The sequence below is a fragment of the Poecilia mexicana genome, unplaced genomic scaffold, assembly GCF_051168715.1.
Source record: "Poecilia mexicana isolate PSO_F unplaced genomic scaffold, ASM5116871v1 scaffold_17, whole genome shotgun sequence".
Lineage (NCBI taxonomy): Eukaryota > Metazoa > Chordata > Actinopteri > Cyprinodontiformes > Poeciliidae > Poecilia > Poecilia mexicana.
This window is the reverse complement of record NW_028263386.1, coordinates 20,745,383-20,758,289: the sequence shown is the minus strand read 5'-3', so window position 1 is coordinate 20,758,289 and position 12,907 is coordinate 20,745,383. Positions and strand designations below refer to the sequence as shown.

Here is a 12,907-nt window from a genome sequence, read left to right as displayed (position 1 = left end):
ATTGTGTCAGAACTATATGAGGGAGGATGGGGGGCTCGGGTTAATTGCTCCAGGGGGCCCAGCACCAGCCCATTGTTTCGCACCAGGGCTTCATCTCCTGCTGAAATTTCTTCTCAATAATAGAAACCACAATTACTGACTAGAGAAGCAGAGCGCTCCTCACCAATTATTGATGATAGTGATGATTCCCCCCCCAACTATTCTTTTCCCTATTGCAGTAGTGCTACAAGTCTCTCCAGAATGCTTCGTACCTAGAGCAGTACACCTGAAGATGAAGGTCCTCTCCACCTCTTCTTTCAGTGCTTCGGAGTCAAAGCATTTGGTTTGGTTTTATAACCCAACCCTGAGATAAGCTTCTCTACAACCTTTTCCCTGGCCTGATGTCAAGTGTGTTTCTTGGTATTTGTTCACCAATACCAATAAATTTGTTCATTTGTTCACCAATGATCTCAAACTAACTTCTAAGGCTTTGACTGAACAGCTGGAATGAAACGTTTTAAATATTTTTTTACTGAGTTAGTTAAAAGAGAGCAAGGAACAGAGCAATATATCCTGCTTAAATCAATATAATTGTGCATGTGTGACAAATATGCCCAGTTTGTATCACAACTGTAGAGTTAGTTGTATATGTCAGAGGTCAACTCATTGTCTAATAATTCATCCTATTGGAAAAGTGTTAATAAGTCTTAAGAAACTTCAGACTTTTGGATGAAGCAAAAGAGCAGCTTGTTGAGCTCACAATTATGTTTGCAAATATTTTTTGTTTCTATACACCATACCTTCCCAGCTATAAGCAGCTCTGGTGTGTAAGTCACATTAGTCAAAAAAAGCACTATGGGGAGGAAAAAAACTAATATAAGTCACACCGTCAGTCACATTCATTTATAAATTGACAAACATGGGAAAGATCTTGTCTATGTTCATGACAACATGGATGTGTTCAGTAACACGCCGTTACCTGCCTCTCAATAAACTCACAGAAACATTCAACTTTGACATGCATGTCTGGTTGACAGTTTCTGAAGCACCAATGTCCGTGCGCTGATCATAGTGATCAGGAATTATTTCTCTCCAGTCTGGCATAAAGTCTGGAAAATACAGTATTATCCATGTGTTTGGATATTAAACTTATCCAAAAAACACACACAAACTTAAGGTGCTTATTAAGGAAACTTCAGGTTCACTTCAGGACTTTAAGTCTGACTAAGCTGGTTTACTGCTTCCTCATTGTAATTGATTTTGAGAGTAAAACCTGCTTCAGAATAGGTCAGGAATTGATTGTTTGCCTACAAATTGTTAATTACAATTTTCTGAATGATTTCATATATTAGCATGCAGAGGGTTCAACATGAAGCTGTGTAAAGGTGATGTTCAAAATGAAATGTTGAGAAGATTGACTAGACTTCGTTAGGTTGGAAACTTGTGTACTTTTTCATGCTGTCAATGGGAACGTAATCTCTATTAGGATCATCACGTGTCAACGACACCTTGCATTAATGCACATCCTGTGATGGATGGGTCGAAATATCAGTAGGACACAAAGCTGTAATTCAAAATGATGAAAAAGCATAACTTAATGCACTCTAAATGGAAAAAGTAAAATAAAATGCAGACATAAATGTCAGGTCTGTAATGATGTAGTCAGAAAATGTTTTTTTAAGCGGCTGGAGAGCTTATTTTAATGTGAACCTGTTCTGAACCACTTCTCCCCAAGCTTCCCAGCTCAGATGAGTAAACCACTGACAACTGACAGAAAATACAGCACGAGTTTCTCCCAGAGGGCAACTTTATTACCTCACCTCCCACGCAATTTATGACACAACACCAAAAGGGTAAATTTCTAATAACGTAGCAGGGCTTCTCTGACACTAACGAGTGGCTGCAGTCCTGCAGCCATTATTTACCGTCAGTCACAGAATCAACCGTTTTCAAATTGCTTCTTAGATACTTGACAGAGAGGCAATTTAGCAAGAAAATGCGAGCCACCGTTAAATGACGGAAATGCATGGAAGTCATAGACAACCTATGACCAGAGAAACCAGCGGCACTTTAAATGATGTTTTTTTAAGAGGTTTGTGGTGAATAAACACATATAAATATCAGAAATTTCCTAAACAAGAATTTTCTTTCTCTCAATATAAGAAATACTGATTGGAGGTTTCACCTTCACAATGAAAACACAGCTTTAATTTTGTGTCTCTGAGATCATCAACTACTCTAACTGCAAAGGATGAGCTGAGTATGGGCCAGACTGCAGCAGAACAGGTTGCTGCTGCTGAGAGGTAAACTGTTTGATAAGCTGTAACTGTATATTGAGCTGATTGAAGTGATCTGACTATTGCATTTGCAGGGTTAGTCAGTGTCTTAAGCACCTGCCATCAATGTTCTTGAAAGGAAGCCTCTAATGTCACCTCCAGGCAAAATCTAATTTCTGTCATTCACCAAATTCTATGTTTGAAACACCGACAGCTACTATTCGGTAAGAAAAGATTAAAGATTTTTAAGATCCGCGGTACAAGGTCACATTCTTGCAATATAAAAGAGTGAGAAAAAAAATAAATGTTTTCCATTTTTAATATGAAATTGAAAAAAAAGGACGTAAGATTATGTGGATTAATAGGATTTCATTCTTCAAAATTATCACAAGACTGTTTTATGGTCTGGTGATACCAAACTAACTTTTGGACCATAATGTAAGCTATTGTTTGCCACAAAAACACCAGAGGACTGTTATGAAACACTGCATTTCCAGATGGATTCCAGTTTTATATTTTCAAGCAAATGGTAAGGTTACTTAAGACCCAAAATCTTCAGGTGTCTGCCATATTTTCCAACTTTATGAAATATAAAATGCCTTGCTGTTGCCAGCTTAATGGCAAAGATTTGGCTTGTTTATAGACTTTTACAAAATGCCAAATATTGTTAGGTATATTAGTACGAGGATGTGAATACCTATGAAACATTTTATTTGTGCATCTTTCCCTCAGGTTTGTTTTTAGATTGATACCAAATATATGTACCGTGCGTTCTGCTGTGTGGCTGCATATATGGCCGACTTTGAATGAAAACTGTACATGTCAACTGTTCTGGCTAGAAAAGGGAAAAACAATGAAGCAAATAGCAAGGCGTTTACTTTTTGGGTTTCGTTACTTGTTTTTATTTTCAGCGGTTTGTCTCCTAAATTCATCGTCATAACTAGAAATGAGGCTGAACTTACTGTACAGTGCAGATTGATTTTTACCAGTTCTGTGAAAGACCTGCATCGAACAGTTAAAAGATCAATACATGCACCAATGCACATTTGCAAAAAAAGCTACAAGAATTTAATGCTACAGCCCCTGCTTGGTTAACAAAAAACTTCACATGGACAGCCAGATTTTATCTGTGGGTACTAAAGTTTAGCTGTCAAATTATACCAAGACTCTCTTTTTTTTGTATTTTAAAAAAGTTTAATATTTTTCTACTGCAGTGTAAGCAGTACAAAACATATTGATCTTCCTTCTCTTTCCCTCTGCAGCTGCCATAAACAGTGACAATGGATCCATTTGTGTGCCCCGCCTTTACGTAAATACCCTGAATCAAACTGTGTTCATGTGTGGGAGGAAAAACATTTGCTGGACTTTGAAGTTTCTTGGTAAATGGCCTTCTGGCAAGCCTGCAGATTTAAGCACTTCAGTGAACAGTTTTGTTTTTGGTTTTTTCTTTTAATAACTTCAGGCAACAAAGTAAGCTAATGTCTGAGTCATCCTTGGACACATTTAAGGAATGACAAGATAAGATCAAATTAAAAAGTGCTATACAAGTGTAGCTGGACACCCTGTATGTTTTCTCTGTCAGTGTTGTTCAAATTGGCTGACTTTACAGATGTTGGCACTTTTTATATTCTGTTAAACACCTTGTAGGCTCATGAGGTGACAAAAGAATATGCTTAGATAAAAATGTAGAACATTAATCATAATGAAGCTTTGGCAGGCATAACAATAAAGGAAGGGCCAGTGTGAGACGTGAATCCCAGCATCCCCAAACAGCAGCAACTACAAGAACCTGAATGCTTCCAATCAAACAGCATTGAGGCGGCATCTTATCGTACCGGCTTGAATTTAATTAGTGCCCTTTATCAAACACAGTCACACCATGCTGACCTAAACTGTTTTTGTTTCCCGCTAAGAGACACGTACAATTGAAATGAACACCGTGCTTTATAATTCAAAGCAGACGCGCCTAAAGTCACAAAGGAGGTTCTGTGAAGCAGCAGAGGAAATCAAGCCACAAGGAAAAATAAGGAAAAGAAAAGAAATAAATTAAAGGCTGCAGCTGTGCCACTGCTGGGCGGCTGGGATGCTAGTTGCACCATGAATGCATTATCATTAAAAGTTTTCTGTCCCGGAGCAGAAGGCAACCCATGGAAATGTCAGACACAAATTGAGGTTCATTAATATGCTGCACAGGCCCTAAGAGATCCCCTCTACCCCATGACGCTTTAACTGTTGTCTAAATTAGGCCTTTAAATGAACTCTTCATACTGTTCAGATCTGGCTGTCTCAGGTGGAAATGCTTAATAAAATGGTAAGTATCCTGGATCATCATTTAAGACTATTCCCCCATTTCAATTGTCTGTAAATACAGAAGTAGAAATATTTTTATTAAACGCAAATTGTACAGCAAATAAAGTAATGCTTAATTTCTACAGCTGGCATTACATCTGCTGAGCATTCTGACCTTGAAATGATTTCCTGTTGGGTGTGCACACAGTAAGCAACATCTTTCAAGGCTTCATAAAGTCATCATCTTCTTTGTTATCTTTTTTTGTTTCTGATTTTTGTTCTACAATTCAAGTGAGCCAACAACCAAAGTTAAATGCAAAAAAAAAAAAAACTTCTTCAGCTTCTATGTTCAATTATATTAGTGTAAGAAAACACCCAGCTCTTTAGTGCTCAAAAGTTAAGCCTAGGAAATCTCAAACTTATCTCTTCCAGCTCAAATGCAAACAAACTTTAAAAACTGATATGACATTCTGTAAAAGAAAAGATCTACAGAAAATTCTGAATTTAAAGTTAAAATAAAAAAAAAAGATAAATCAAACAACAAAATATTTTCACATTAAACATAGTAATAAACGGCGACTTCACGGATTTTAAGCATGCAAAGTGAGAAGAAAACAGGCCTCAGAATGGATCCCTGCAGCACACCAGAGGTCAGAGGAATCTGAAACCACCTATCATGATGGAGAATATTCTGATAAGTAGGACTCCAACCACTGAAGCACTGCTTCCTGAAGGGAGTAGTGACTGCTGAACCAAATGACTGATGATTACTGGATGGTCTGCAGCTGTTCTAAGATCCAGCAGAACAGGTTTGTTGGCATCAAGCTGTAATTTGAGTGGCGATATCTGAAGCCAGACTGGAATTTCTCAAGCAAGTTATTTTCACATTACTTCAATGTGAAAATCAGTTTTTATCATCTCCAAAACATTGGAGCTGAATAAAAACAATCATTTTCAGAAGTTTAGATAAAAAAGGTCAAACAGAAGATTGGCCCAAAACTGGAAAAGAGAGGTCTAACCAGAGCATGCCTGAAAACAAATGGGACTTTAGACAGCTATTAACCATCAGGAGACAAGCACCAAAGGTCTGTTTGAGCATCTTGGAGAGAATGACGTCCAGAGGACAGTTGGTAGGTCTCGTCTGTTGGACCACCCCAAAGAGGTGCAGTAGCAACACCAGCTTGATCAAAGACAGCAGAGTTCATTGGAGGAACATGTAATTGGACAACACTTTATATACAGACATTGGTCTGTTTGATAGAGTCCATGATGCTAACAAAATAATCTAGAAAATCATCACAGATAGACTCTGTATTGGCTTTTATAAGTTTGGTAGACGAATCAATGGTAGAATGAATTGCGCTAAATAAAACCCGCAGTTGGTTACATCTGGTGGAAACTAAATTCTGAGATTTAGCCTGCTTAACATAATTTTGATATTCAAAAAGACAGTCTCTCAGTATCCCCAGGGATGCATGAAGTCTGTCTTTCTTCCATTTGCATTCTGCTTTTCTGCTTCTCTGTGTAATGGCCCGGCTGGTATTATTAAGCCAAGGATCTGGCTAGATTTTTGTAGAAGTCTGCTTTAGAGGAGTGATAGGGTCCAAACTCTTTATGCAGATGAACTGAAAAGACGTGACAAACTCTGGACAAACTCATCCACAAACAGTCAAAGCTCAAAGCCGCTGTAGGAGCTTGAAGACAATGATCGGCAGCTGAGGTCATGATTGAATGCAGCAGAGAGACCGCCTCCATGGTCATGTACTCAGGTAGGAGTAAACTGGTGCGTGGAGCTCAGAGAAAGCACTGTTGTCCCCTGGTTTCAGTCAACAGGAATAGATCTAAATGGTGAGTGGAGATGAGATCACTCAACAGAAGAAAGCTTCTACTTGTAAGCGATCAGATATTAAACACACAGATCACTGCGGCACACAGAGGATTAGGGCCTCTGCAGCACGACTAAGAAGGTGGAGATCCTGTCGTGCACGGCTCCATCTCTGGATCCTCACAGGGCAACAAGGTAGAAGCCAACATCCAACGCCAGTCCTAACCAGTATGAGCCACTTATAGCAATGATTCTTGGAGAGCTGGAGATCAAAGATGCCAAGCACCAAAGGTAAGTCATGCAGTAGATATCCATAATCAATGATAATGTTAATAATGACAAACGATTGCACACCAGAAACGATTGCACACCAAGAATGGCAAAAGGGCAGAACACAAATAATATTGAACTCAGAAGAGGTAAAGTGCGAGGCATCAACGAAGGTGCCACTTTTTCGTGTTCAAAGCAGCGTGGTGTCAAGCCATTAAAGCTTTTTGAAGTTACCAGTAATTGTAAACTGCTAAACTGGAAGCCAGTGAAAGTCTACCAACACAGAGCCAATGTGGTCACACCTTTTACTTCCAGTCGTGAATTGAGCTGGCTGCAGCAAAACATATAGGAAACTATTTCAGATGACAATGCTTTTTGCTGAATCAGGTTGCAATTCAGGTTGCTACATTTAAATATGCTGTAAGGCTTTTAACAGATGCCTGAAAGTTTGAAAATATTGCAGCAAAATGCTCCATATTTTTTTAATTGAGCTTTCAGCCTCCGTCTGTCATGGAACATGCTAGATTCACACATGTTGGCGGATATTAAGCTCAAAGTCAAGAGGTTTCCATACAGAGTCGGCTGTTATCAGGTAGTAATGCTAAGGGAAAAAGGGAAATATTTTTTATTTGGTATTAATTATTAACCAAAACCCCCCAAACAACAGAATGTTCTACACGCTATGTCTTCAGGTTACAGACTTAAAACCCAGATACTGATTCCCAGCCAAAAAGAAAAACAGTTTAATACCTAATGTGGGCTTGATGAAAAGTAGGTTTAATACCTATTTAACTGATTAAAATGTGCAGCAGACTTTTAGTTAAAATTACTACTTCTTTAATAGGGATGACATACTGAAACATTATACTGTCATACATAAAAAATGAATGAAAAACATCCAAAACAGCAACTCTCAAAGTCAAGACTCAGACACAGATCACATATCAAGGCATAGTGGAACAAGTCCACACCCTATTAAACTCAACTAAAGAATATGTGTGATGAACCTGAACACTACGTAGCATAGCATACTTCCAGAACACTTGTAATAATTAATATCCAGAATGCCCAAGGCAAGAATACTAGGCAAGAAGGCAAGAAGCAGAAGAAAAACTTTCAGCAAGCTTAATCCACACACTATTAATCAGCATCATAAACAAACTATGCTGTGAGACGATTTATCAAATGAAGACATATTAAAATGGACAAGAGGCTAGGGAATGCTAGCTGCACACCTTAGCCAACACCTCCTGACATTTTCCATTTACTCAGGATTGGTAAGTTAGGCAGAGCCCACACTGGTTACTAATCACTAAAAGGCAGGACAAGTTTAATACACTGCACTTTTAGTTTAATTTATTCTTGTAAAAAGAAAAGCACATTTCTGAGGTATATCAAGTAAGTTTCTAATAAAATGAAAACTGTCATATACAATGAGAGGGTCTTGTTATGCCATATTTTAAAAGAGGTTTAGAGTGAGAAACACTTATAAGCATAAAGTTGTTCATTCGTAATTTGTGAACTTAAATTGCAGAAGGAAAATAAGAAAAACTGAAACAATTCGACTCATCAAGGAACCAATAGAAATATCCTACCTACTGTTAAGATTATAAAAATGTTATCATTCGACAAAGATTTTTTCTTAAAAAAAAAAAAAAGAGACATCTCCTAAAAGATAATACGGTGTTTAAAAGGCATCATTTAAATTAGAAGCCAAATAAGTAAATAACCCCAGACTGGGCTCCTTGTTTGTCTTTAGTGCTTATTGCCTTTGCTTCATTTTGTTTTGTACAGTCTATGGTTGACTTCCAGTTTTTGATTTGATGCTTTTGTTTTGGTGAGACAACTTCTGTACATATGTCATAGAGCTTAAGGACAGAAAGGAACAGAAGACAAGTTACAACAAAGTGTTAAAAAGTATCCTGTTATGAAGGGGCCACCTTGATAGAGGCACATGGTATGTTTATTTTGTAAATAAGGATGGTTCTAATGTTGATCGATTGAAATTTAATTTTTATTGTATACAAACTATAGGGTATAGTTTTGATTTAGAGTTGAGATTTTTAGTAGTGAACGTTATTTTTAGTTGAAACGTTACAATTTAAGAGCGTGTTTTTGTAGCTTACACAGTCTTTTTGTGTGCAAGTGTGTGTGTTTGTGCATGCAGCTCTTATGGTGAAACTCATGGTTTACTTCCAATAAACCTGGCTGTTCATCAGTAAAGCCACAATCCCTTATTTGGGGGCGGGGGTCTGCTACAGATACTATCCGGTGACAGAGCTGCAATCTGTACCGTCAGCTGAAATTCAGAACCATGGACAGCGGATGTCAAACGCTTTAACAAGAGACTTTAGAAAACTCATCAAAACACAAGCCATAAACCACCATTGGTCTGCAGCTGTTCATTAACCAAATAATACAAACACTAGAAAGTTGCAGTGACGTCAAAAAAGTTTGCTTACAAGTATGCTCGCGCGTTGACTAAACTGCTTAATACAATTTTATAGTAGAACTGTGTGATTACTTTAACAACAATTAAGAAATAGACAGAGCACTAAAGTTTTGCTTTTTCTTTGAGGTGTAATATGATTCGATTCAATTCAAGATGTGGATATATTGCTAGCACAACAATGCTACTCGGCCTGTTATTGCAGTAAAAAGCGCAGTGTCGCTATAATTATTAACAGCTGCACGTGCTAATTAGCAAACACAGAGTAGGTGGCTAGATTTAAAAACTAATAGTTTCTGTTCCTGTGGACTGCTCCATCAACTATAACACACATTTAAAAAGGACACTGCACTATGTAGCCAGGCCTGAGCTAACAGACAGATGTTCTGTGTAGTAACAAAGACTGAGTGGGATTTAATCCATTCAATTAACCGCTAATGAACCACGCTGCGGGCACCCCGTCGCAAAACTCACCTAGGACGAAGAAAGGGAGCTCGGTGTTTTCCAGGTCGTCCACCACCACCACGTCCCCTGGAAAATCGTTCCTCACGGAGAATAGCAGCTTGGGCTCCGAGGCCGACGGGCTGTGCATGATGCTCAGGTCGTTCTCCCTCAGAAACGGCAGCGCTGACACGGTGACGCTCTTCATCTTGCACTCGGTGTCCTGGCTCTGGTCTTCGTCGCCGTTCAGACCCCGGACCGTGGTGGTTTGGTCGGCTAGAAGGAGCCACAGCAGCCCCAGAAGCCGAAGCAGCGGTGTCGGCTCCATGTTTAGACTCGCCATCTCCGTCGCTCCTTTTTTCCCCACCTCTCTCCTCTCTCGCCCTCCTCGCGGTTTCTCTTGCCGACTGCTTGAGGTCTCCCAGCGTAACGCTTGGGAGGGATGTGCTGCGCGTGGTGCACCGGCGGGCTCTCTCAGTGTAGGAAACAAACGCATCCTGCTTCTTGTCTCTGATCAGTCACATGGTTTTTGTTGATACATAGCTGGGCATCGACTGTGTGGCTGTTTGACTGTTTTAATGCTGTTGACCCCCTTACTGTAATTGATCGATAAACTGTCTAAATAGCTCTGTAATGGCTGAGCATGGATTACTAACTGCGAATGCACCCTAAGTGCCCTTAAGGCCCCATCAACAAAAGCATAATCATTTTTAATCTAATTGTGCATTTGCCCTCTCATACGAATTTGCATATCATAACCAAGGGACGACACCACTGGCATTTTTAACAGTTTCCCTGACCTCTTTTATTGGGTGGATGCTAGACTGGTGCATGTGTAATTGCCTAATTGGTGGTTCAGATGCACAAACTGATTGCTACAACTCCCTGTACTCTGTGGCTGTAAGATCTCAAGTTGTGCTGTTTTTTTGTGAATTGAGAAGGCTACATTCTGTGCCCAGAAAGGTTAATACTTCCATTTAGAGCTCACCATTGCTCTGTTATGATTCACTTTTATAAGAAAACAGAATGGTTAGGGTAAGGGTACCCTGAAACTCAGTCCAAGAGTAAAAGTGTGGAAAAATTAAGGGAGAAATCATGTTAGTCAAGTCTACATGATTTAAAACAGCTCAAAAATATAAACAGCCATTCAGCAATTTAACATGGGTCTTTAAAATGTAGGTTTATATTTAAGTGGGAACAAAATAAAGCATAATTATAAACAGTTGAAACCTCTAGAAAAAAAAGAGCAATCACAGCCTAAAAATATTTTTGGAATATTAATTTAACTTTACAAGAGTGTACTGCGGCTGGATTTGACACCAATATGTTGGCTACAGATCTTCTACTCTTCATAGTGGAAGTTTAAAGAATCATTTTTTTAATGATTTTTTTAATATTGTATAAGCACATTCTTCCAATGTGAATACAGAAAACACTCCTAAGTCAGGCTTTTAAAACTGCCTTCAGATTTCACCAACAATCACATTTGTTTTTGGTTAAGGTTTCTACCACATGTGCTGTAAACGGGACATTCTCATTGGTAAAACTAGAAAGAGTGATGATCGTTGGTAGTTTTGGTGTTTTGTTGGAATTTGTGTTTTGAATCACTTCTGAGTTTCTCGTTACTGCCCATGTCCTGTCATTTCAAATCTGTTATTGTCAGATTTTGTCATGGATGATTTATTTTTATCTGTACGTTATTGTTATTAGGGTCTTGCTGTATTAGTGAATTCTTTTGTGTGTAATTTTTTACTCATGTCTTGTGGTTTTTCCTCCCTGTTTTGGCATTTTCTCTTAGACTCTTTCAGTTTTTATTTCCAAATCATGTTTCTCACTTAGCTCTGTGTGTCATTATTCGCCTTCCTTCAATCTCTCTGTTTTGCTCTCGTTCACAGCTGTCCCACATCCCCTTGATTAAGCTCACGTGAATCCAACACCATTCTTCACGCTTGTGGCAGTTCATAAGTACAAAAGCTAACCAGTTTTTCATTGTGAATTGCCGGTTCCTTCTGCCATGCTAACAAAGCTCCTTGTCCTGTTTGTTTCCTGTTCACTCTGTAACATTTTCAGCTACATTATGTATTCTGCTACCAAGCTGAGCCCTAGTTCTCGTCCGCATTTTGGTTCTACTTCTAACTCCCGATACGCGACTGAAACAACAACCACATGCAAACTCCACATAAATTCCACCGGAACCAACATCCGCAGAGAGCTTTTCTGATTCTAAATCCCTTGACCGCTTTGTCGACCACACGATTGCAATTTGGATTTGGACACAAAGCCGTAAGAAAAGAAGATTGCATTTTCTGTGTCACTACTGTCCCTCCATTTAATATTTAAGCAGCTCTGTGGTCTCCTATTGACTGCCATTTCACTCTGTCCTCATGAAAACTGTTGAAAAAGTCAAAAAATAGGACAGCATGGACAACATCAAAGCCAAAACTACAACAAAGTGAAAGTGGACAAGTCTTGGCAGCTTAAAGTCAGTATTTTAAAACCAAGCCGGTGTGAGTAAATAGAATAAGTGAACTAGTTTGTGTGTGCATTTATTATTTATGCATTTTTGATTGTTCCTGAAGTTGCCAGTTGAGGGAAAAAATTGTTAAATATTTTACAATGTACAGTGTTTTTGTAAGTGTTTGCTTCTGGGTGTGTTTTTGCCCTTTCTTTAGCCATAGCGCTGTCCACCGTTGGAAAAGCCAGAAGTTCTGCTCGACAGTCAACCGAGGGTGAAGGAAAAACGTTTCTGGTATATTGGTTTGAGGCATGAGGGGAACTTTTGCTAAACAGTAATAGTTATTCCAGTGTATTTGTGAACATCTGCAAATAGCACTAGAACATTTTGTCCAAAAGCTAAATAAAAACCAACCTCTGACCCTGAGAGTTACACTAAAGTTAATTTTTCTTCCAGGCGTGCTGTAGTGCAAAATGAGCTCAAATTATTCCTAAATTAGTTTTCACTCTGTTCTAGAGTTAAACTTGCTAGCTATTTACCATTTATTACAAATGCAATTAGGAACAAGATGTGCAGTCAACCAGTAATAAGTGCTAGGTGGCTTTTAAAAGCAAATACCTTCACTTTTGCATCAATGGTAAATTGGAGCCACACTGGTTGAAAATAAGCCATAATGCAAAGCAATATCTAAAAGATTGAGTTTCATATTTGTGATTTTTTTTAAAGCATGTGTGTTGTTTCAAAAGGATAGTTCAAAAATCTCTTAGGTGTCTTTTATCCATAAAGCCTGACTTTGTTGAGTTGAATGTGTGTGAAGACATTTTTTCAGGTGAACGAGGGGGGGGTGGTGGTAAAAAAAATCCCCTAATCCGATAAAAGCAACTGTACTGTCCCGACTTCACTGGGGAGCTCATTCTGCCAAG

The 12,907-nt window shown here is 38.7% G+C and overlaps 1 protein-coding gene across 3 annotated transcripts in view; it reads right to left on the bottom strand.

Annotated features, from left to right (window-relative positions):
• astn1 (astrotactin 1) overlaps nucleotides 1–12,579 on the bottom strand; it is a 343,361-nt gene extending 330,782 nt beyond the window's left edge. The window contains exon 1 of one of the 3 annotated variants that reach the window (XM_088014719.1): nucleotides 9,563–12,579. In XM_088014719.1, the coding sequence (XP_087870845.1) occupies nucleotides 9,563–10,025 (463 nt within the window). In that variant the 5' untranslated portion in view covers nucleotides 10,026–12,579. The remainder of the gene's footprint in view (nucleotides 1–9,562) is intronic. The other 2 variants (XM_088014716.1, XM_088014717.1) reach the window with 2 other exon arrangements.
• Between the last annotated feature and the right edge of the window lie 328 nt (nucleotides 12,580–12,907).